The 27375-nt window shown below is 36.8% G+C and overlaps 1 protein-coding gene across 2 annotated transcripts in view; it reads left to right on the top strand.

The window, feature by feature from the left end:
* The window catches only part of dally (division abnormally delayed protein), a 63913-nt gene that overhangs the window by 5242 nt on the left and 31296 nt on the right, over positions 1 to 27375 (top strand). For both annotated transcript variants that reach the window (XM_087414745.1, XM_011067889.2), the window contains exons 2-4: positions 1018 to 1158; positions 6821 to 7400; positions 8132 to 8333. In XM_087414745.1, coding sequence (XP_087270871.1) covers positions 1018 to 1158; positions 6821 to 7400; positions 8132 to 8333 — 923 coding nt within the window. The remainder of the gene's footprint in view (positions 1 to 1017; positions 1159 to 6820; positions 7401 to 8131; positions 8334 to 27375) is intronic.

Here is a 27375-nt window from a genome sequence, read left to right on the forward strand (position 1 = left end):
TAAATGATTGAAACAAAACTGATAGCGAGTTCGTAACGATGTGAATAAGGAGTTTATTAATTTTATTTTAACATACCAATTTTTCCTTGACTGTAGTATCATTATTGATAATTTTTTATTTCTATGAAGAAAGATATATAAAAAAATTTAGAAATAAAACGATCCCCAAACGGTCATGAAAAAATGAAAGTTGTACCCTCCTTTCTAGTATTTTCACGAAGATTAGGAATAATCTCGAGAATTATGGCTCAGATTAAATAAATGGAAGAATCATTGATAATTTCCATATAAGAGATAGAAAGAGAGAGAGAGAGAGAGAGAGAGAGAGAGAGAGATTCTTTTCGGAATTTTATTTATTATATTTTTCGTTTTTAATATTAGTTTTTAATATATTTTTGGATATGTTCTGTAATTGTTGTTAGTTATTTTTTAAATGCGTGCGATAAATCTTACGCTACTTTGTAGTTCATTATTTCATTAATTAAATGGAATTCTGAAAATAAAGTGTCGAAAGCTGTCATTTGAGTATCGATGTTCTTTTTCGGAAAAAAAAAAAAAAAAAAAAAAAAACGGAATCGCAAATAATGCGCAGTTAATACCCGATACATCGGATATCCGCACGAAATGTTACGAGGGTGAAATTGCGCGTAGAAAGATGAAAACCCCGATTAATTCGATAAAATGAAATTCTGTGCGTGTGCGATAAAACAATTCGATATAATAGAATTCCCGTTCGGTCGGATTACAGAGATTCCTGTGACTCGGATTTCGTTTACATCGGTCTTTTTCGATATAGAGACTGTGATTTTCGCAAATAGGTCAGATTACCGAACTCTTATATCACCGGGCTTATGCAGTTTATGCAATTTAACCGCGCGGCTCTCTGAGCTGGGGGCTCTACCCCTCGTGGCCCCAATTCGATTTAACTTCGGTTCGAACGAAAAGGGGAAGAGCACTTCTGTCGGCTTTAATGGGTGACGTTGCTCGGTAATAAAGTGAAATATTTCTTCTTTCCAGCGACATGCGGCGGCAAGTGTTGCGGCGAAGAGATGGAGAAGCGTCTGAAGCAACAAGCCCGTGTGGACTTCCACAATCTGATCCATCATCACAGTAGAAGTCTGCAAGGCCTCCTCGCCACCACCGCTGACGCTCTCAGAGGTAGGATATTTTCCACCTCTTAGAACTGCATTCTAACGCGTTCGCTGCCTTATTGAATATTTTCAACGGATATATAAACGTACGGTTAATATAAATATTTGTGATAACGCGGAAAGTTGCATTTGGTTTATACTTATGAAAGTGCTCGATTTTGATAAGAAAACTTCAAAATCGAGTTCAAAATTATTTTTATTCATCTTAATTCTCGTCATTGAAAAATTTAAGTATTTTAATTGATTATTTAATTGGAAAAATAATCAGATTATTAAATCTCTCTATTCAAAACGAAAAAAAGGTTTAATAAATAATATAATAAATAATTTAATTAATAAATAATGTAGTTATACATTGAAAGAAAAATTGGCTGTTGCAGAAAATTAAATGGTTAAATATGACATAGCACTTTTAATTGGCTACAACAGCCAATTTTTTGGTTGCTGCAGCCAATTGTTGATTGTTAGCCTATTCACAATGTTAGTATAGGATTTCGATTGGCTAACGCAACAAAAAATTGATTGCTGCAGCCAATTAAAAATGCTATGCCATATTTAACCATCTAATTTGTTACAGCAACCAATCTTTTCTTTCAATGTAATGTAGTTCATTTATTTAATTAGAATCAATTTACTAACAGACACATAAAATCAGTTTTTAATGTAATTTTTAGGCTTATAATGACATGAATGTTCATATAAAAGATACAATACATAATTTGAGATGGGTTTTTACTAAATATCAGATAAATCGATGATTCTTCGAGAAATATAAAACTCCGCTTCCCCTCATAAAAGCATTGTAGAGACTAGCGATTTATTCTCCGTTTCCGATGTTTTGTCATTAGAATAACAGGATTTTCAGCGCGTTTTGCCCGGCCTTCAGCACCTTTGATTTATGGAGATTCTTGGCCGGTGTATCGGCAAAAGTTTGACAAAAGAGAAGAAGGGACGCTTCTATCTCCCTGAAAAGATGCATTTATCGCTTTCATCGCATTCGTGATCCTTGCACATTGAAAACCCTAATAATTATCGTGATTTCGAGTTCCGGCGTTCTCTCTCTCTCTCTCTCTCTCTCTCAGATTCTCTGCGGGACTCCCTCGAAGGTGAAGAATCGGAGTTGCTCTCCGCGTGCCGCCTTATACGGGGACAAGAAAGCAAACCGCTATCCCTCCTCTCCGAACTCAGGCCTCCCATCCTTCCTCTGTCGCTTCAACCGATCTATCTCCTTAATTCCTGCAACGGCCTCGCGCGTAAGATCGACCGCGCAAACATGTCACTCCTCATCTCGAGCCGTGAGCGGAATTTGCATACGAGAAATTAACGCGCGATGTCAATCGTGATTCATCTTCATCGTTCCACATTACGCGCTTTATTACTTTCAATTACCCCGCGTATCATTTTATTTATTCGTATTACAAGATGACAACGGGATCTCGTCGCTTTTGTTCCCAATTGAGACAACGAGACGATGATTTCATCTCTTCTTTTCGACTTTCTTCGAGAAACTTTTTCAGCTTCACGAAACCGTACAGGTTTCAACATCGTGCAATTCGGGTCGTGTACCGGCGCCTTTAGTCATCGCGATTACGTGGTCAGTCAGGTATTTATACTGGCGTACATGCTAACCGGTACCGAGCAGAAACGGAAAACGAGGTAAGACAGAGGATGATAAGCGTCGGAGCGCGCGCGCGGAAACGCGAGGCGGAGGCGGCGCGGCGTGTTCGCGAGGCGCGTGTCGTTGCCGAGGTAACGCGGCGTCTAGAATTCAAGCGCAGCCTCCGCTCTCTGCTATTTTCGATACCGCAAAAATGTGCTTCCTCTCTCTCTCTCTCTCTCTCTCTCTCTCTCTCTCTCTCTCTCTCTCTCTCTCCCCCTCCCTCCCTCCCTCCCTCCCCCCTCTCCTTCCCTCCCTCCCTCTTTCTCTTTCTCTCTTTCTTTCTCTCTGTGCCGCCAAGTAGTGTTTGTATCCTCGCGAATGAGTTCACGTTGATGTTGACTTTGTGGCCTCGCGAAAACCGAGAATCCTTTCCTGATCCCTGAATCTTCGAATTTAGGCTTAGATTTATTGAATCTGGTCTGTTAACATGTACGCATTTTAACAAGTTTTTAACAAAGGAATAAGGGCAGTCTATATGGAACAAACGATTTTACGAAAATATTTAGCTAAATACAGATCTATATATATATATAATTTTGTTAAACCATCAAAATAATTACGTAAGAATTTCAAACATAATTTTGAAATTCTGACATCTAGTTTGAATGTCCTACATAATTATTTGGATAGTCCAACAAAATTGTTTTTAGATTTGTATCTAGATAAATTTTTAGACAGGGGCAAAACTGTCCTTTCCATGTATTTTCTTATTTGATTAATAATAGCAATTTGTTGCTATTGTCCTATCGGCAATATTTTTATACCTTCGTGTTATAAATGAGAATGTATAATTACATTGTAAATTTATGTACTGATACTAAAAATATTTATAAATTTATAAGATTTATTTTTATATAATATTTGAGAATTTCTACGATATAATTTATTGTCGGTAAAATATCAAATATAGATGAAATTATTTAAAATTAATATATTTTTGTAGTGCTTACAGTTTACATTCAATTATTAATTTAACCTTTTAAAGATTTAAAATTTTAAACTATTATTCTCAATCCTTCAAAATTTCTAATATTAAATATTAGAATTATTTATATTTTATATATTATTTCCACAGAATATTCGTTACAGAATAAACTATTTAAAAACTTTTCTCTTTTAAATGTTACATAGTATCACAATCAATGTTATGTAGTAGCTCGTGAGAGGTGAACGACGTTTCATTAATAAACAGAAATTCGAATTCGATAGAATGTTTCTGATTACATTGCACGCTTGTTTGATTAAGATCGATGTAATTTTGTGCTAAAAGGGCTTGCACGCGTGGACATTGTTAGCTTTATTCCTGTTCAGTCGATGGAATGTCGGTAATTGAAGGAAAACAAATCCGAGTAGTAAACCGCCTTTGAAGTCTGAATTAACATGGGCATAATCCGCTTCGACAAATAACGTTTTACAGGAGGAAAATGTAAAAGCTTTCGTTTTCCCATCGGGAGAAAGAGAGAAAAAGAAAGAAAAACGGCAAGAGAAGACGGCTGCGGGATATCGCAACGCGTATTTTTATTTCTTGTTAATTTTAGTCGCTTCACAACCGCGAGACATATCCATTTAAAAATAAATTACGCTTCGCTCCGTTGCGATCCCGGTGGGAAACGCGTTACGAGTTTCGTCCGCGAAGCATAATTCTGGAGCGCAATGTCGCAAATCAGATATCGGAACCGGTATGTTCTCGGGGAGTCCAATTTCAGTATCATGCAAGATGTTTCTCGTAAAGAAACATCTTTTGAAGAGAAACGGTAATATTTTGAATGACTCTCTCTCTCTCTCTCTCTCTCTCTCTCTCTCTCTCTCTCTCTCTCTCTCTCTTAGTTATGCATCGAGACCACGAATAAAATTTTCGAAACTTCAAATTATCTCATAATTTATTATAATTCATATTACATTTGTTTTTATGTATCAATTTATTATTTTATGAAACGTAACTACATACTGTCGCCCACTTAGACTTTTATTAATCATATTTTAATTTACTTTTGTAATCTCATTTTCAAAAGCTCTTAATTGTTTTAAATCATAATTAAAATATTAATATAATTTTTAATTAATTATATAAATAGATTTTTTAATTAATATATAAATTTAATTAATTTTAATTAATTAAAGTTTTATTTTGCCATATTATAAATAAGAATTTTATTTCAATGAAATAAATATGTATCTTGTAAATAAATTTTTAAGTATCTTTTTCTCCGTATATGATATAAACAATTTATTATATTTAGTAATTTAATTAATTTAAATTAATTAAATTAATTAATATAAATGTTTTTTCACATGGCTCTATGTCTGCGTAATTGATTTTGTTGCAATTTAGTGTACATTACACGGAGAAAAAGATACTTAAAAATTTATTTACAAGATACATATTTATTTCATTGAAATAAAATTCTCATTTAATATGGCGAAATAAAATTTTAACTTTAGCAAATAAATCATCTATGTATTTTATTGTTTTACAATTAATGAGATACATTTCACAGAAATGTATATTTTGTTATCACAGTCAAAGTTTTTAATAATCAATAAATATCGAAGAAAACATTGAGAGAAAATATTTGAGAGAAAATATTCACAAATAACATTTGCAACTCTCTTTTTCGCTTTTGCCAAATGTCAAACATGTACTTATTTTATTTTAAGTTTCAAAAATGTACACTACATTGTCAAATTTTACCCAATTTAAATTATTTTTAATCATTTCCATAATTCGCCACTCCTATCTTATGTGTTGTTAATTTAAAACAATGGATTCAAATTTTTAACTCAAGAAAATGTATTAAATTTGATTCAAATTTTATTTATTATTCACTAAGCGTGTACGCTAATATGGACAATGTTTACTTTGAAACTAATTACAGAGATGGATTTACATTTTGACATACATGGAAGTTAAAAACAAAATGTTATTTAATTCAAGAGATTGGATTACCATTTCGTTACATATAACAGTGTAGTTGCACTACAGAAAATAGACCTAGTGTATATTTTAGTGTTTTACACGACGATAATCGTACGTCTGCAAACTTCAATCCTAATCGATATTATCGAAATCGAAATAAAGATACGCGAAACTTTTTTCTTGGCCGGCCGCTACTTCCTTCCATAAGATCATTAGAGCCGCAAGTTGCACGTTCCTAGGCCTTCGTGCATAGATTCTTGCCGAGGCCACTTGAAACTAAAGCGGGAATTGAGGAGCACTTATCGTCCGTCTTCTTCGTTTTACGCGTTCGTGCGATTAAGTGCAACCGCGTTCGTCCTTAGTTACAAGCACGCTCTTCTCGCTCTACTCACAAAATCTCAAGTGGGTGGATTTGCATGAGGAATTATTCGAGCGAGTTAGATTAGAAGAATTAGCGAGGAGAAAAGAGGGGCAGGGAAAGATAAATAGACGCTTTATATATGTATATACCTGTATCGAAGACTATCTTAATCCTTCTTATCCCGAGAGTAACTTTTTCTTTTGATATTTTAGTATCATCTTTTCCTCGGGTATATTTTAAGTTTCTTAACTTTTCTTAATACAAACAGAAAAGACCTCGACAATGATGGTTTTTTAAAAGAGAAAATATTTTAAAAATCTATAGATATACGTTTCAAATGTTTTCTATATATACAGAGAAAAATGGCATTCACTCGAATGGCAAGAGATAATCTCCGATTGTCGTTTAATCTTAAAAGAAACGTACAAAGATGCTGATTTGTAATTTTATCGTTTTCACGTCCTAAATAAATGTGTTCTCCTCTTGCAGAGAATTTGCCTTTTGACTCAAATTTTATTTATATGTATGGAAATGATAAAATTGAATACTTCGCGACGGGGAAATCTTCTCGAGGGTTGAAAAAATTTCGCGAGCTTCCAATATTTTTGCGGTCTCCGATCCGAGGATTACGCGAACCTCGATATTGAGTTGCGGAGAAAATGGTCGGAGGATTTTCACGTTAAATCGCGCTTGTTAAATATTAAAACGAGCACTTTCCGCCATCTGCGCAGAGACGGTGATCGTGTTGCTGCGGAGGTCGGAGAACAAGACTCTGGTCATGTTCGATCAAGTGTACCGCTCGATGGCGGTGCAAAGCAGATCGTCGATCCGGGCGCTCTACCAGGCGATGATGGACTACGTGTCGCCGGCCAACACCCCGGACAATCTGCAGCAGCCGTTGACGCGAGAAACGCTGCAGGAGCGGATCAACCAATTCTTCACGCGGCTCTTTCCGATCGCCTATCATTACGCCATTAATCCGCATCAGGATCGGCAGGACTTCACCGACAAGTTTAAATCCTGCTTGTATGAGAGGATCGACGACATACAACCGTTCGGTGACACGCCGCAGGAGATATTTAAGAAGATCGGCAAGAGCCTGGAGGCTACCAGGATTCTCGTGCAGGCGTTGACACTCGGTAAAACTGTCCTCGACAAGACTGACAACGTGTTATTTGCCACTAGCACCGGTAACAATCTTCAGCAGGAGGCCTGTTACGATGCCCTGCTTAGGATGACTTATTGTCCCAAATGCAAGGGAATCAAGGAAGCTGTAAATCCCTGCAGCGGATTCTGCACAAATGTGGTGAGGTAAGTACTTCATAAGAACAGTCCTAAGAACGCGAATTCTTGCAATGCATCGGGAGGGGAAAGAGGGGTCCGTTATTAGGGAATGATGAAATCTCATCTGCGTGACAAATCCGCTTTTCCGGTGGGCACAGCGATATGGGAAACACGCCGTTATGCGCCGTAAATCGTGCATGACTGAGTAATGATGCTTGTAATACCGCTCTTTCCCTGACGGATGATTGAATGACTAAATTGATAATGATTAATTATCAACAGGTAATGATTATTAACAAGCAAATATTTCAGGAAAATATTTTATAATTTTATTTGAAACATTTCAAATAAGTTATCTCAAGATCAAACCAAGATTGTACGTCTCCCTTTATATCATACCATTTTTATTTAGAATGTTTCTTTGAAAAATGAAATTCCTTGTAAAATTGATATTTTCGAAATATTTGCTCGTTAAGATTAAAATGAAAATCACCCTGTAATAATTAATGCGAGGTCGTTTTTAATGAATACTTCAGAGCAAAATCGATTTTTTCGTGTATCTCGGATCGGAAGATTTTTGTTTGTAACAGCAAGATTTATAATTGTCCGCGTTATAGGGAGATTATTACCGAGTGATTTATAATTATTAGATTCGCGTGATAATCGGTATGATAATCACGCGGTGATTTGCGACCGGCTGCCTCAATTTCGCGAGTTGCGAGCTTACGGGAGAGAGAAAATGCAAATAAATGTTGCAGAGGCTGCCTGACGGAGCCAGCATCCGAACTGGATCTCGCGTGGTCCGGTTATGTGGAGGCGGTCGAGAGGCTCGTCGCGGCGGTGAGCGGCAACACCGATTACCACGGTTTGAACGTCAGGATCGCCGTCAGGGAGTTGGACTCCCGCATTTCGGATGCCATCATGCACGCAATGGAAGACGGTCCGCGGCTCGAGGAGAAGGTGAGTGGCAATGAGATCAAAGAGTTTTCGTGTCGTTATAACGACTTTGCGTTGCGGAGCTCATAATTAGCGAATGTCGGTAATTACGAGCGATTGAGAATGTGCAAATTCCATGCGAATAATCGAGGATTGCGAAAGAAATTGCTCTGAAAATAACGTATGGAATATTTAAGACATCTGTACACACAGAAAATTTGATAAACTTTCAGTTTGTCGAAATTCATCCAAATATAATATATTGATATTTCTCTGCGTACACACGTAAATATTGGAAAGAACGATTTTTACTGAATATTTAAGAATTTAAATAGACACATAGAATTTAAATTTGAAAATAATTTTGTTAAACTATCGAAATACATAATATTATGTAGGAAATTTAATTAATGCTGTAAAAAATTTTGATATTCGAGCAACCTAGTTTAAACAAGTTTGATAGTCTAATAAAATTTATTTTTAAATTTGTATCTAGTTAAATTTTTAAATACTTCAGTAAAAAACCGTTTTTTCTGTATGCATGCACATACCTACACTGGAAAGAGTCTGATTGTATTAATCGGAATTTTGGTTGAAAATGGACAAATCAGAATTTCCTGATTGAATCTATTATAATTGTAATTGAGATAGTCAAAATTGAATATGAATATTCAGAATCTTTTCTTTCCTTCATTTTTAACTAGAAATACATATTTCAACCACTACGTGTCGCATTAATTGTGAGAAAAATGTATGATATCTGTGACATAATTGCATAAATTATACAGTTAGAAGCTCCATTTTTAGTTATTACTGCACTTACGTTTGTAATAATAATATAATTATATTTCTAATTCTTTATACTATAAAAAGAATATATGGTTCTCGCAAATGACTGTAAAATTATTTTATCATGCAATTACAGTCATAAATATAAAACACTTTTCTCTCAATGCACCGTCTTCATTCGATCGCTACTTTTTCCCGACGCTTTTCACATTCGTCTTCCACGCAGCGCGCCCCAGCTTATTCCCTACTCGTATTGCCCTCCTCGAGACAATTCTTCGTTCGGCGAACACGCATAAGTTATGCACTCGCGCCGTTCGCCTTGCCGCCCTCTTTCGCAGTCGTCTCCCTCTCGTCTCTCTTCCTCTGCCACCTACCTTCCCTACCTACACCACGATTTCTCGTCCCTTCGTTCCGGTTCTCGACCCCGAGTGCCGACGAAATGGGCCGCTCCGCTCGCGCGCGGAACGCAATTAAAAGTTTCTCACACGGGCGGCCACGCTGCGCCGCGCCGCGACGACGACGACGACGACGACGACGACGACGACGACGACGACGACGACGACGGAATCGACTCCTCCTTCGTTTCGTTTAAAATCCAGATTCCTCGTCGTCTCTGCGGTTCTTCTTTCCGCGCGATCGTCGAAAATCGATTCCCCGATTACTTCTCATTTCGTCTTAACTAACCGACAGTTCTGCAGCTCGCCTTGTTTCAAAGTAAAGATAGATCCGGATCAAGCCGGCAAAAACGAAACTTAAGCGCGTCAAACTTTTCCTTCGGTTCCCTTTGATTCGCCGTACAGCTCGACCATGCCTCTCGCTTCGTCATATCCTTCGGAGGATATACCGAATATTCTCCTAATCACGCGAGAGAGTCTTATCCTGCATCGATTTTCGGACTCGTCGAATCGCGAACAAAGGTTTGCACGGCCCGAATTGGGGGAGGGACGGGGGTGGGAGGGGGTCCAGGGCCCGTCGTGGGACCTGGCGGCAGGTCCCCGGCTTCGTACCTGTTCGTGTCTGTGTGCCCCCTTCCTCCCCTCCTCCCTCCCTCTCCCCTGCCCCTCTCTGGCCCCGTGCGTGTACATACGGACCGATGCCGGCGCGCATGTATAGACCTGCTCCAACCCGTTGCATTCAGGGGATCTCTCTCACGAATCCACTAATAATTCCCGGCGGTCGGCGGCCCGGGCGCATTCTGCGGGCATTACGTGTCTGCATTCCACGTGTGGGCCCTGCGATCCCCCTTCTCCCCCCCCTCTTTCCCCTCCTTCGTTCCGAGGATCTGGGGACGGCGGCGTGGGGCCCAGGGGATCGTTAAGGTAGCACCTTAACGGCCTTTTTACGAAAAGACGCCCGACAAGGTGTTCCCCGCACCCCTGGATGTCCCTCATTATTATTCATCCCGCGGCGCCCCGCGCATTGCCCCTATATATACACGAAGGCGTTTAACTTATTCCTCCCGACCGACGGATACTCCTCGTCCTCTCTCTCTCTTTCTCTCTCTCTCTCTCTCTCTCTCTCTCTCTCTCTCTCTCTCTCTCTCTCTCTCTCTCTCTCTCTCATTCCGCCTTGGCTTCTCTATCGGCGGAGAAACTCGACGAAAGTCACGTTATACCGCCCCGGATTAGCACGGGAATTCTAAGGCGCAAGAGAGTGGCCAAAGAGGGATTAACGAAAAATCCAGGAGACACGTTGTAATCTTCTTGCCGAATCCACAAGGGATTCGTTGCCTTCGCAAATCAGAATAGATAGAAAAGGAAGTTTCAAATAGAAAATATAAGTTTGAGATAAAATCTTTCGATCTCAATATTGTTAAATATCCTTTTGTATTATAGGATTAGTTTTAATGTAATAAAATAAAACTAAGAGAAAGAGAAAACAAGGAGAAAGAGGAAGAAGAGTGTTGCATTTTATGCAGGAATGAAACAAATGTTGCCAAATTATGCATACTGGATATCTGCTGAAATTAGGACTTTGTGGAAATTCCTCGTCTAATTAATAGAACGATGAGTTCGTCTTATTTATACCTGAGTCTTAAATGTCCCTCGGAAACCATTTATTTTAAGGACTTTATGTCAAAATGGCAAATGTCACCCCCTTTTTAAATAGATTTTCTCCGCGAGAGAAGATAATAATAGATTTTTATGTAACCTTATACAATCTTATCAATTCATACGATTCTACGGTTCTATACTCAATGTCATGTTGGATGTTTTATTTTTTTATTCTTGAAAAATATGAAGGATTTGAGAAAGGAACATCCTTTTTCAAGCGACTCATTAAAATACATGCCACTTATTCTCAAGTATCGTACTATTCGAGCAAATCGTTTGAGAAGAAACATTCTTTCAAAATTCTCTGTGTATATCTAGAATGATGAACAAGGTTAAATGTCCTTAGAGGATCGATGGTCGTGGACTAAGTTCTCGCAAAGAAATGCCTTTTATTCACGGTAGCGCCAGGGATCCTTCTTACAATGTCGCTCGAGCGCTTCCATAATTGGGCGAATGCGAAAAAGGAGACATTGCCTTTTCGCATACCTTCTTTTCTCTCTTTCTCCCCTCTCCCTCCCCTTCTTTCTCTCTCCCTCAGTGTCTGTTCAAACAGAATTAATCTCTTGTCATTATTCATCGTTGTATCTTCTTTCTCACATCCAGTTTCGCAGGTTACAACGACATTCGAAACTTCGTTTCGCTCGAACGCAACTGAACTGGTTTTCTTGGGAAAAAAATTAAGCAAAAAATTAATAAGAATTAATTTAAAAAATTTAAAGAATGAAAATACATCACGGGAGATAAATAAAAAAGATATGTCTTGTGGATAAGTTGCAATTTCATGATTCGCGTTTTATGCCTGTATCAGACTAGAGATCGAGATCGAAATTAACCAATCAAGAGAAAGAAAATCAACGTTGAGTGATTCAGTGATATTTGCTTTGATTGGTCAAATTCAACCTCAAACTCGAGTTCTAGTTTGAGTACTATAATTTGGTAACAATTTTAATGATGAATTTCATGATGCAACACGTGTTTATAATATTTCGATTAAAGATATTTGATCGGCGGAATATCCCTTATACTACTATTGTAAATCACTTGAGTTTCGATTTGGCTCGCACATGGTTGCCCAGGTTTGACCTAGATTCGTGATGGACGGATTACCGTGTAATTTGGGCAAACGTATTTACATGTTATCGAGTTCAATCGCTTAATCGGGTCTTGGAGTTAGGTCGTGTCGAATGAGAGTATGCAGCTCGATGTTACATGTCATATCGGATAATTTTGTCCCAATGAAATCCGATATTGAGATAAATGTCAGTTTGGAGTGGAACGGTTTTCCAACATTAATTTTATACGTTTTAATTTTATTTAGATTACTGTGCCCTTCTATTTTATTCTCCCTACTCTCCCTCTACATATCTACGATATGATACGATGATGATAAATTAATATGATGAAATTTGTTTGGTAAAACGATACAGCGATACATAAATATTGGATTACTGAACAGGAATCTTTTAGCAAGAAAAGAATCAAATGTTAACTAAAATAATATTAGCTATGTTTTATAATCCATCATATGATGATAATAAAGAAATGATAATTATAAATAAATAAAAATTATATCGCTCTTTTTAAAAGTGACACAATTAAAAAAAAATTAATTTTTTAGTTGAATGAATTAGATAAATATTATCTTATATTAGAATTCATAAAAAGACTAACTTTATAGCAAATTCATCAAACTCATCAATTATTATATCAAATTCATCAATTAAATTCATCAAAACGTCAATTTAAAAGGGATAAAAAGAAAATGAATGAAGATAAAAAGAAATGAAAGGGAACAAATGAATATCAAGTGCAAACCTTACAAATAATATGAACAAATAGATTTAAATTAAAATTTATTTGTAAAGTAAAATTTAATAACAAACAGAAGGTGGTTGAAAAATTCATAAATTATCACAGGATAATTTTTTGAAGGTTATGAAATAAAAATGGCAAAAATGACATTTGATTACATTAAAAATATAATATTTTTCTTGTCAATATTTGATTAATCAATAATTTTCTGTCGGAGTGAAAAATAATGTTCCCCTTTTCTAGGAAATTAATCTTTTAGTTGTGTCACTCTTATGAAGTAAAGGAACGCTATTAATAATAAATAATAAGAAATAAATTATTCTTTTACATATGGATTGTTCTGTCATAAAATGATTTTTTATGACGTGCGTCTCGACGAATTATTCAAAGAGCAGCTGAGAACTTTATTCCATGGGAAGATATATTATCGTCGAGTAAAATTCACGCTGATCCCTGTGATACGTTTTATGCCCATACGTGTCGGTAATCCGACGTTGAGGACAGGTTCTTGGCGATCTTTCCAGACGTTATACCGCGGTGATTCGATATCGATGACACGCGTATCCATACGTATATACGTATATACGTATATACGTGTAACTTGGACGATAAACGTCCGTATTGGCGCAGAAATCACGGTAAAGAGAGAATTCCTTGATTCCCACTTCTTCTGCGCGTCGATATTCCTTCTTACTCTTTCTCTTTTCTCTTTTCTTCTCTCCCTGGCGATAGATATACAACGTACCGAGCCACAGTTTCTCTGGCTTCGACCCAGCCTCCTACGCGGTCGATATAATCATCCGGCGACGAAGAACAACGCGTGCACACCGCAGAACCGCGGAGGAGGACAAGGTGGTGAGGGACGTGATGATGAAGAAGAGGAGGATGAAGGAGATGAAGGAAGTGGAAGAGAGAGACATTGGCACGGTGCCGGGCGAGGAATCAATGACCCATTCCTCCATTGGTATTTTCGGTACCTACTTCAGATAATTGCGTGCTTCACCGGCCGCGAATACGCACGACGAACGTGTGACTTTCTCTCCTTTGATCCCCTCGGCTTCTTTGAGCTCGTCTTCTCCAAGTACGCCTCGTCGTGTACGCTCGTCTCGTCGGATTGCTCTCTATTGCGAGTTTGGCGAAACTAGATCTAACTCTAGCAGAAACTGCTCTCGCTATGAGCTCCAGCGAAACTGGGATCTCTTCGACTTGTTCCCCGTCGACGAGATCCCAGATCGCGTGAGTTCTCCCGAATTCTCCGGTTCGATCTCTACTTACTCGAGTCTCCTTGGAGCGAAATAATAATAACATAACTATATCTCTCGCATCGCGAAAGATTTACGAGGGACTCACGGGAGTCTCGAGAATTTGGAACGTCTTCGTTGCAGGCGTTTTGACATCGTAGGAAATACTTACTTCGTTTCCGTGAACATTTTCGGATGTTGCGCGAGTTCCCAACACTATCTTTAGATATCTCGATTAAAATCGAGACGCAATCGATTTTCCACGAGCGTATGTATACGCACATTGGTATACGAAGAAATCCCCGATAGCGATCTGACAGGTCTGCGCATGAATATGAATCGTTTTCCTAAGATTTATAGTTAAGGCAACCATTGTGATCGGGATACATTCTGAGAAATCGATCGGCTGATGTCACGATTTTATTTCCGCGGGCAGTATTAGATGGTATCGCTTTTGACCACCGTTCCTTGAAGTGATTACGTGTATAGTCATCGGGGAGTCTAGGAAATCGTAGCGATTTGTATGAAACGCTTCATTTTTCCGTCTCTGACGGCTATTGATTCGCTCATGACGCGCGTTCCCTTTCTGACAGTTAAAAGAAGAGCTTTTGTGAAGATACGGTGAAAGAAAAAGAGAAATTTTCTAAACATATTTTGAGAAAATATGAAATATCGGGAAGAAAAATTTCATAAGGTACAATGGATTCGTTTTAGATGTGCGTCATTCTTGTACTTTCCATATTGCACGAGGAAATTTCCTCATAAATGTAAAGCATAGTAATCTTACGTTGCAAAACAATTCAATGATTATAAAGCCACGAGGAAACACAATTCTACGATGTGATTATATTTATGAGAATCCTATATGATTTCGCTCCTTTATACACTTTTAGCGAAAAGGGGATAGGAAAGGAATTCGCATAAAGAAGAAAATAAAGGTCTTAGAGAACCTCTCTCCAATAAAAAATCCCATCGATAAAAGTCTTACTAAACTTACTAGTAATGAGAAATGAAGCTATCGAGGGTAAACCGTCAAACTTGATAACTGCGCGGTAACAAGAATACATCTCTGAAAGATCATTGGAATGAGAAGAGTAGGAGCAGAGTCTTCCTAAAAGGGAATTCGAGCGAACCCATCGTGAAACCCACCTGAAGGAACCTTGTGCACATCTTCCATCTCTCTACCTCTTCAATCTCCTCTCTTCCTTTTCCCCATCTTTCTCTCCCTCCCTCTCTCTCTCTCTCTCTCTCTCTTTCTTTCTCTTCTCTTTCAAGCACATCCCTTCCGTGTGTTTCTTCGCTTACTCGTTGCGTCCGTCCCTTCCTCTTTTGATCCGCCGTTCTCTCTTCCTCTCGGTGGTTCTCTTGAATCTCGTCGGCTCGGATGAATCGGGTGGGAGCGAGACGGAATATGGAATAGTCGAAGAAGGAGGACCACTGATCGCGAGAGGGCGAGAGGAATGCAGAGCGAGAGATCTCGCTGTTGCCATGTGACCGCCGTCGCGACGGCCGAGCGAGCGAGCGAGCGAGCGAGCGCCAACGCACATCGACAATTTTTCCGCGGACCAATGTCCCCGGCCGAGAATTACCACTTCTTCTTTCGCTGCTCCTTTTTCTTACCAGTCCGCTTATCCCCGGCGTTACGCCGCTTCGTAGCTTATTACGCACTGTGCGTATAATTCGTTCGCGCGTATTTGTCGCGATCAATGTCCTATTCACTCTATCCTGTTTTCGCGAAATTCTATGTAGAGGCCAGTGTTTCTCTTCAAATAGGTTTCATTTTTATTAGGTCGATTTTTTATTTTTGCTGGACTTTTGCTAGAACTCCCTTGCTTTCGCCAAATATCAAATATACACCTATCTCACTTTAAGTTATAAAAGTGTACTAGTTTAATCACAAAATTGATCTAGTCCCTCCAAAAAAAACCATTCCACGAAATGACGGCATCAGCAATGGATCACGATAGTCCGCAAACCTTTTGGCACCTCAACAGACTTATTGCTTTACTAGAACTTTTTTTTCTAAATTTCATACATCTACCGGTTTCACGTTAAGCACAAAAAGTGTACATTAGTTTAGTTATAAAAATAAACTTATGGAAAGTAAACAGAATAATGTGAACACCTGAGAAATATACTGTTTTATTAATAAGAAGTTGGCCTGCTATTATCTTTAATGTAGATTCTATTCTTGTCAGACTAGAGTTATGCTTGAATAGTGTAGCAACTGCTACAGTGCAATATTATATCATTCTTCTAGCAGAATATGTTTTAATTATTTAGAAGATATTGAAGGAGAACATCTGTTTCTCACTCTGCTCTTCAAACCTGCAAATGACAGATCAATTTAAATTAGGCGATTGCATTGATCAGGAAAGATGTTGAAATTTTTTAGAAGGCAATTTTGGAAAATAGAGTGAGAAGAAAATTTTCTCCTCCAATATTATTTGTATAAACAATTGAAAGATGTTTTATACTAAAAGAATATTTCATTGGTAACTATGCAAGCGTTCAGTGATTATTCGCAATAAGAATAGTAGATATATTAAAAGCAAATGACAGATCAATTTTTTATTAATAAAACAAACAGTAAAATAGCGTATCTTCGCAAATGTTCGTATTATTTTGTCTACAATGAAAGGGTTTATTGCAGTATTTTAAAATTTAGTTAGATATAGATTTGAAAATAATTCTGTTGCACCTTCAAAATAATTATGTAGGAAACTCAAGCATGATGAATAACATTGCAAAAAGTTTTGGCATTCTAACAACCAAAGTTTCAGTGTCCTACATACCTAATTATTTTGATGATTTCAATAAAATCATTTTCATATTTGTATCGAGCTAAATTTTTAGATACTTCATTAAAATTATATCTTTTGTATATTCAGAAAAAAATTACTGAAAAATATCATGTTTATTTCGTTACAAAATTGAAAGTTGAGGAATTATTGAGGCACATGTATGGAAAAATTAATATCACGACTTCGCAATATCGAAATCTTTGATAAAGAGATTGGTATGGAGAGTAGACGTTTAAAAGTCGAGCTTGTAGACGGGAAAAAGAGAAGGATGAAAGAAAGAGGAAGAAGAGGGGAGAGAGAGAGAGAGAGAGAGAGAGAGAGAGAGAGAAAGAAAGAGAGAATTGGCGAGACGAAATTCGTTAGAAGGAAACGGAAGAGGATACCTCGTGAGCAAAAGAGACGGATGTGGTACGGAGGTGGCGAGGGGCGCTCACCACCTCATGGCGCGCCCATTGCATTCCACGCATCCCTTCGCCGTTTGCGGGCCGCTTTGAGTCGGGCCGACCGAGTGCCCAAGGATCGAATACTATCGATCGTAGTCATTTTGCGGGAGTTCCGCTCCGCTCCACTCCGCTCCACTCCGCTCCACTCCGCTCCGCTCGGCTTGGACCTGCTCGTGCGTTTTATTCGTGGAGGATCCGCCTCGCGGGAATTGGAGTTAGACTCTCACTCGATCGCGCCTAGAAACGTCCCTCTCTAAATTACGAGCCGCATAATTAGGCTTGCGAATACAATTAGTCGAGTTACTGCTTGTAGTCTCTTTCGCCTTGTTATTATCTTATCGTCCTAGAGATAAGTGCGCCGCAAGGTGTATATTTAAATATACGTCTTATTGCGAAAGTCGGATTTCTTGTCAGTTGTAAAATAAACTTGACTGAAGGAACTATGCAATATATAATGTTATATTATATATAATGTTTATATTAGATTTGTTATATAAGAATAAATTTACGTATACACATGATCTTCTAATGTTGGCTATTGTTGATGATCAGTGGTACATTATCACTGATTGATTAGTTGGCTATTATGGATATAATTATTATTAGGTGTTGGAATTAATTCGTAGCGTTTTTTAATGAAAGAATGTTATTTATTTCACATGAGCATTAAAAAATACATTAATGAAAGTACTTCCCATCACTTGTAAAACGCTACGAATTAATTCCAATACCTAATATATTGACTAAATTATATTCGCAGGTCTATATTTTATATCCTATACAGCACAGAAGCTTGCTGCAATATTACTTATCATGTTATGCGATATTGTTGAAATGTTACAACGTTTACAATGTTATTACAATATTACTGAAACGTTGTTATGTTGCTGCAACGTTTGCAATGCTACTTCAAGATTGGAAGTTGCTAGAATATTGCTGGAACGTTGCAAAATTGCTGCAATATTACTAGAATGGTCTGTGCTGTATGGAGTTCTTTTGATTTACAGTCTTTAGAGTCTAAACCCATTCATGTAACGTTTACGTTTATGTTAGCTCTGAGGCTTTATTTAGAGCTAATCGCACTTTCCTGGAAATCGCTGAGCGCGAGTGTGCTCCGATCGAAGAGTTCTCTTGGTTACCACTCGATCCCTTCGCCACCCACCCCCGCGTGCCACAGGTTCGTGAGCCCGAATAACCCGCCGTTATCTTCGATCTGCGCCGTAGACGACGGCGGTTACGACTCTTCTCCTTCTTTAATCGCGAAAGCGAGCGCGAACGACCCAACCGAACGGTGAACGCGCATTTCTGACGTCATCGCGCCACGACTAAATTGGTTGAACTTTGAGCCGCCAAACGATCACCAGATCTTCGTCGTCGCCATCGTCGTCGTTCGACCCGTCCAACCACTCGTGGAATCTGTCGCGTGTCCACGCTCGAGGAATTCTTCCATCGGATAATTATATCGACTGTGACACAGACTCGACAAGTTACGTCGCAGAATAAAATTATCTCGTTTTTCCATCACGTGCATATCGCATTTAGTATTTCCTTCCTACATTCGTTTATTATTTATTATGCCGCATAACGCCAACCGTGATGAAGGAACAAACAAGGAGGAATAAACACACGCACATCTGATAACTTCCGCGACGTAAAGACGTGACTACTCATTGTGTCTGGAGAGACTCTCTAATAAGAGTTTGGACACTAAATAATCACTTTTGATTGATCTGCCATGTTTTAACAACTCCTAAGAGAAGAGTGAGAAAGAGAGAGAGGAGGGGGGCATAATAAAAAGAAAGAAAAAGAAATAGTATATGTTTTTTTCTCTCTCGTATGATTTTGCTAAAATTATATAGAGACTCTGCATGCAAAATGCAACTTGTTCCAATTCTTATTAGAGGATTTTTAGTTGTGCCATCCGTAGTGATCTCTAATAAGACCCTTTAATAAGAATCTGAACAATAAGAATTGCGTTTTGTATACAGGATTTCTAGTTTTAATAAAATTATGAGAGAAGACATATATACATTTATTATTTCTTTCTTTTCTGTTCTATTTTTTTCTTATCTCTTTCTGTCTCAGAAGTTATTAAAACATAGCGGATCAATCAAAAGTGATTGTTAATTTTATTGAATTATTAAAATAATTATGCAAGATGCTCGAATTGATTACTAGAATGTCAAAACTTTATGCTTGAGTTTCCTAGGTAATTATTTTGATGATGAGCCAATTAAATTATTTTCAGATCTGTCTCTAATTAAATTTTTAAATACTTGAGCAAAATCATTCTTTCCACGTATCCAGAGGGTACTTTTATTAGAGGGTATCCAGTCATCTGGATGTGTACCACGCCGCGACATTGAGCGTATTCCCATAGGAGATGTCTGATGCGTCACCCGATGGAGACGCCTCTTGTCGTCGAAGAACGAAATAGATATATAGCACTTTATATTCTTCGCACACGGTCCCCATCGTTCGTTGGGACGACGTACAGCGAGGTGCGCGCGGGCAGCCGGGTCGAGGATCCTTGGAATCAGTATTGTCTCTCCCATAGTAGGTGGAACAGGATGCGTTATTATTCATCAGCGGTTGAACGCGATGCCCGCGTTCTCTCTCCTAACCGACGAGTATTATTAGCCAGCGCCGGTGTCACGCGTTGTCGTCGATCTTGGAAATCTCAATTTCGACCTACAGTCGAAGTCGGGGAACCCTCGAGTCTCACACGAGCGATCAACTCGAGGGATTTCTCGAAGGGAACAGAAAATTATATTTGCGAGATACTTCAGTTTTTTCATTCGCGTCGAATGTTTTACGTTTCAATAAATACATATTTCACTGAAAAGAGGCTGATAATAGTTACTAATATGTTATATTGGTTTATTAATTAAATGTTAAATTTTATTTAGCGTATTAATACTTGCGTAAATATTTATTTAGTAAATGTTACCAAATACAATAATAATAGCCAATCGTTTGGTACTTTAAGAACGATTTTATTGAAATATTTAAAGGTTCATCTATAGATACAGATTTGAAAATGATTTTGTTGGATCATTAAAATAATTATGCAAAACGCTTAAACATTGACAATGCTGCGGAAGTTTTAATATTTTAGCAACCATTATTTTGATGGTTCAAATAAAACTATTTTCGTGTATTATCTGTGTATCTATAATAGCTTCAGTGATAGTTTGTTCTCTTCGTGTAATGATTAAAAAAAATAAGATAATATTTAAAATAAAGCGTCTAGTTAATTTTGGTTGAAATTATTTCATCACATTTTAGTAACTATCATCTAGACTCTCTTGATTATTATTATCAGACTTTTTTTCGTGTCTTTCTTGGGACGAAGAGAACGAGATTCTCGTGGGGCAACGATTAAATATATGTATAAATAAATTAAAACGGATCTTCTTATGCTTTTTACAACTCGATTTTTTTTCAGATTTTATTACAATAATATTTAATGTTTTTGACATTAACTGCTAAATATATAGTAGAATTTGATTCGATTTTTTGAATGGCGAAATAAAATGTTATTGCAAGTTTTCGCAAAAAGTAAATATAATCGAGTAGCAATATTGAAACAATATACTGATATAAAAATAGAGTCATTGATAATGTTATTTAATTGCGCAATGGCAGTTGAGGTGTTAGAAGCAATACATGCTCGCTTTGTTAACATGGCTATCACTTTGAATCCTTCTCTTTTCGAGCGGTAATCTGTTTCCCAGTTGAATAGTTCTTGCATTCCATTTGAATCGCATACACCCTGTATATCAATTATCCGGTTGCTATCTTTGCGAAAGGAGGCCTGGTTTCTCTTATCCGATGAACGAGATCTCCGCTTCATCGTACTCGGTTTCACGGGCATGTTTGAGCCTTCGTTCTTTTCATCCGCTCGTTCCTGCGTTGGCCCCGTTATCGGTATAGTTTATCACTGACATGAATATGAACGATATCGATACCGCAATTACCACCCTCGTTGCCGAATACGCGGCAAAAGATCAATGACCCCATATCCTTGTTAGCAGATATTTCCTTTCGGTCAAGATATTCTCTTTTGTATCTTATCGCTATGTATTAAATTAATATCTCGCTTGAAATTAAATTGAAATTCAATTTTACATGATAATTTAAAGTTATCAGGAAAGGTGTAGTGTATCGTGAGATAATCTATACATATCGAATTCCTGTCATTTTTATCTGTGTACATTAATTAATATAGATAAATATTTAATATATTCTAAAGTTGAATATTTATATATTTTTACTTATTAATAAATAAAAATATTAGATAATGTATACATGTATTACATTCATATTAGATAGAATAATAGATGTTGGTATGAACTTACTTCTTCAATTTTTTAAATTTATTTCATTGCTATATAATTATTCCTTTTTTTACACGGAAAGAAGTTTTCCTAAAGCATTAAAATATTTAGCTAAATACAGATCTGAAAATAAATGTATCAAAATAATTATATAGGGCACTCAAACTGATTATTAGAAATGTTAAAATTTTTTACAATGGTACTCATCTGCACATTTGAATTTTCTATACAATCATTTTTGACAACAAAATTATTTTTAGATCTGTATCTACCCACATTTTTAGATACTTCAGCAAAATCGTTCTTCCGTGTACACGTAATATAGAGAGATAGCACTGATACCGTTATCTTTTCAAGGTGCTAGATTTAGAAATCTAAATTTCTAGCTTCCGGCGTCAGAGGAAGCTTACAAGTAGCGATTAATGATCGCTCTTCATGCGGCTCTTTCTGAGATCGCCGCGATATATTCGGTACGTGCGAGCCGGCCGAGCGTGATCGGGCGCGAGCGCGTTAAGCGATAACATCCTAATCTTCTAATCCGCCTCGTTTGTCCCACGAGTGAGAAGCGGAACTCATTGTCGCCATTTGCCGTAGAACGGGTCAAGGGTACAGCCGGCCCTCCCTGGACGGCAAAAGTATCGCGCGTATGCGAATAATAAGGGACGCGCGCGCGAAATTTCTCTCGATAAGATTCCGCGCGCGTTTCGCAGCCGAGATCTATTCTCGCTGATTGTGTCGTCCCATTCATCCAGTTTGACTCTCTCTTTTCTTTTCTCTTTCTTGAGTTAATTTTTTCTTGCAATGCACGCCTATGGGACCATTTGTATCTGCCCCTTTTGGACAAGTATAATCCTTCCGTTTCTCGCAATTACGTCATATCTCGGACGATGGAATTAAGCCGGTGAAGATATTACATCATGGACGATTATAGAAGGGTTCTTTTTTTGGAGTTTCAAACTTTCGATTTTTACGGGAATTCGAGTAGTGCTTCCATAAAATTGTTACATTGATTTTTAACGCGTACATCTTTTTTTAATAACGTTATATAAAAATTATATAAAATTATATTAAATGATTGTTTTGTTTGATCTTAATCATTAAAGGAATTTATTTAAAAATTTTATAGATTTTCCTTAAGATTTATAATTCGTTATTTCCAGAATTGGAAAGCAACATGTTACTTGTTACTTTTTTTCAGTAATGACTGGATAACAATGTTACGTTTTCTTATTTGTAACGTTAATGATAATGAATATAATAGTTACTTTTATCGTTTGTATACAATTTATATGTGATGTATGTCCCATAATAATAATAATAATAATAATCGACTTTCAAAAGAAGAGTTATATTTGATCCAATTAATCATATATAATCACTATATCTCATGTTAAACGGGTTCAGCACAGAAAAAAAAGTTTGGTTGCATTAATTAGAATTCTGGTGGAAAATGAACGATCCAGAATTCTAGTTAAATTTACAAGATTTCTGCTCTCTAAATCTGAATCAGTGGATAGTTACTAATTACCCAGTGGTCTACTTGGCACTGATTATCAGTAAAGTTCAACTACAAAAGGAAGGATGTTTGAATATTATATAATTAAAATACTAATATATATTTGAATGTTAATTTCAATCTTCTAATACTACATTTACTGAATATATGCACTAAAACAAAGTTAGTTAGATCACATAATAAAGATTAGATTAGGTAAGATCTCACATTTCATTCACTGATTACCAGTGGTATACTTGATATCAATGATTATCCACTGATGATTCAGATTTAAATCTATTAAAATCCTAGTTGAAATAACCAACATTTAGTAAATTTGATCAAAAATCTAATAAATTTAATAAAAATTCTGGATCATTCATTTTTCATCAAAATTCCAGTTAATTCAACCAAACATTTTTTTAGTTAAATTGATTCACGTGAGTGATCAACACTCTAAAAAAAATCATCAAAATTTGATGAAAAAGTAACAGAAATGATAATTATTCGTTACTTTTTAAAATCAGTAGCGAGTAACAGTAACGTAATCGCGAGTAATTTTTGTGAAGTTACTTTCCCAACTCTGATTATTTCGTTGTATTCTTTTCTTCAAAATATAATATTGTTTCAACACTATTATAGTGGTTTCTCGTCCTATAAAAGTTAATATATTTTTTTATATTTATATTTTTTTACTATATATTCTACTTTTTAAAAACATTTTTTTCTACCATTTAATATAATTGGTCTTTAAGCAATTCAACTTTACTAGAAAAGATGTAACATCTTTATCTGTTCCTCTTCCTCCGACGGGAAGTAATGAAAGAGAAGTCATTAAACCATCAAGTTAAATGATTTAAATCAGTTATATCGCAGATACCGTTTAAATGCCAATCTTATCTGCATAACTATACCTTAGAATTACTGCCGGTTATCTTCTTTTTTCTAGAATTAATAAGAAATAAAGATTTCTCATTGTAAGAAGTCTTTATTTCTTACAAAAAGCCACTACTTAGTTTGATTGCATAAATCAATATAATTGATATAATCCACACTGTCAATAATACTGTTAGTTCTTTTACGAAGCAAAGATCTAATATCGCAAGATCGCATATTTGCAAAATCACAGTAGGACAATATTATCATTCTACTCGTTTGGAAGTCTTCTCACGGTAGATGCACGGCATTCCAAACTCGCCCCGTGTTTCGTCCACTTCGCTCGAGTAGAGAAAGGATCGAGAGAAGGAAGGATGGAGGAGTCGCGTCTCTTGGAAAAAGAAAAAAGGATAGAGGAGAAGAGAAAAAAAAATGAGAAATCGAGAAGACGAGAGACGAGAGAGCGAGCGACGTTTGAACGCCCACGCGTGCCGTCTTAATTACGCTCGGCCAGCCGGTTTTACGATTATGCCGCCTCGAAGAGCCCGAAGAGCAACCACCACATTGCCGGGGCCCGGGCTCCTTTTATGGGCCGCGTTAAAAGTAATTAGGACAGAAAAGCAGCGCGGGAGTCTCGCGGGAGAGATGTCAACGATAATTTTAATGATTATTGTTTAAACGGCGGCGCGACCGATAAGATGATAAATGCTCTTGATTCGTGTGTTTTGATCTCAGTGACGATAAAACGGGTTCATTGCCTATCGTACGACCTGATAAAAATCACAAAAACAATCTCCCTGGGTAACTATTACCACGATGAGAATGTAATACTTCATGTGAAGTACTTAGCGAAGTTCTTACTTGAAGCCTTGCTTATTGTGGTGAGAAAACTTACGGAACTTCAGTGTGATATAAACAAAGGAACCTCCTGAAGTATTAAATTTTGATTTTAATGAAATTTTATATGTATTGTATATATGCACATAAATGTATGTAGAAAATATCAATTGGAGTGAAAAACAGTTTTAAGGAATGAATTTTCAATTATTCTTTATAAATAAAGCAGTTTTTTTTGTTATATCTCAAAAACTAAGATATCAAGAAAAGGTTTTGTACCAATTTTTCAATAATATTCAATTGTTATTTATTCAATAATATTTTTTAAAAATAATTTGAAAAAATATGAATTTTAATATAAAAAATATAAAAATATGAAAATATGAAAAATATAAAAATATGAAAGTAATTAGTTTTAAAAAGTATTATCGATGTGGATAAATAAAGATAATTTTATTATGTAAAAATATGTTTACCAAGTTTCAAAATCAGAATTTGTCATTTTCCGAAATTTTTATTCAAAGCGTCATATTTTGGTTTCGTAAGAACTTAAAAAACTTCAGTATGATTAAGTCGAGCAATGGATAACTGCTGTATTGATGCATTGAAAAAATTCATTCAATTAACACATTTAGCTGTTTATAGATTTGGTCAATTCAACAAATTTTATTTAATTGAATTAAATCGTGTAATCGTAGTCTGCTTAACATTGAACAGTTTGTTAAGCAGACTACGATTACATTCAATTAAATGAAATTTGAATTAACCAAATCTGCAAACAACTAAATGTGTTTAGTTCGTTGAACAAATTTTGTTTTTTTCAGTGTGGATGAGATTAATAATGATATTAACAGTAGAAAAGGCGGCGTAAATCTATTAAAAGGAATTTACGAGTTTATTATGTTGATTGACGAGATTAATAATTATGGGTAATCGAAGGCGATAAAAACGAAACGAAATTATATGTTTGATATATGAGATTAGTGACGATGTAACTAGGAACGAGGCGATAAAAAATATTTTTATACCAGAAAAAAATTTTTTAAATTCTCGAAATCCATTGGCTGTCCGCATATAAAACACATTTATGAAGATAATTAAAATTATGACCAACATATTTCTTATTGCGAGTTGACTTTCAGAGAAGACATTTTCATCAATGCCTATAAAGGATAGCGACGAATTTCATGTGACATAAAATTTCGAAAAATAAAAAAATCTTATTTCAAATGAATTGACAAACAAAAATGAAGTAATGGAAAAATGGAGCGGAGAGGCGTGTTTTTTTTTTTACACAAAATCATTTTCCATAAAATCGCAATCGACGAATGGGCATTTGAAACAAAGGCAGAACCGTTTTCGATTTGAGAGATAATATTTTTCTTCTTTTTATAGTAGCAGAAAACTTTCGCTTCGAGCGAAAACGCTTTCATCCTTGTGATCGAGCTGTACGATGACGCGTAGAAATGTTATAAAACTTTAGGATACGCGAATCGACCTGTTATAAACTCTGTCTTCTTGGCGAAATGAAATCGGTAAAAATTGTTTCCTTGTTCGCCGTGGAGTATACGATTCAATAATTTCGCCATTGCATGATTGCGTTTGTGGACCTTTACGTGATCCATAAATAGCAATTTACAACTTAAGCCGGTTGAAATATCGCGAGTTCCTGTACGTGATCGTTGTGAATGCACCTTAGATTACCTCGGGACACGTAATACACGTACACGTGGCTGGCGTGCAGAAGAAGACGAGAAAAGTTGCGCTTTTGGCAACGCCACGTTTCGGGGCTTTGGACATCTCCGACAGACATTACGCTATAAAAAGACCCATGTTATACTATTTTCCAAGAAGTCTTGCAAAATCTCTGAGAACGCCGTAAAAATATCATCATCAGCTGTCATAATGTTTCACGTGTTTCGTTGTGCTTTAAAAAATTGTGACCTCCGGAAAGAGTCCCGACCACCGGCGGTTTTGAAACGGAGAAGAATACACTTTGGCGACAAGATACTGCATGCGTATGCGTGTGTACGCGCGTGTACGCCTTGATTAACGCGTGAACGCGCCGAAACGTGGCGTGACTCGGCCAAGTGTAAAAACTGTCAGGGCGCGTCGCCTATTAAATCGTCGAGAAATTGACGCGTCGTTCGGAACGGGAACAAGTCGTTTCGCAGGCGACACTTGCCAACGGACGCGCCGTAGCTGGCAAAAGCTCTTACGGTGCTGATCTTTATGCGTGTGTCGTATTTACCGTACCACTTGCAGCCAGGTGCAGCGGCATTGATATACAGGGTGTCACAGAATTGTCTCTCGTTGTACGACCTCTTTGATTTGTTCCAGTCTATTTTTCTCCTGATTAAAAAAAAAGAAGATTC

This window comes from Acromyrmex echinatior, chromosome 16, assembly GCF_024713525.1.
Source record: "Acromyrmex echinatior isolate Ae372 chromosome 16, ASM2471352v2, whole genome shotgun sequence".
In the NCBI taxonomy this organism is placed as follows: domain Eukaryota; kingdom Metazoa; phylum Arthropoda; class Insecta; order Hymenoptera; family Formicidae; genus Acromyrmex; species Acromyrmex echinatior.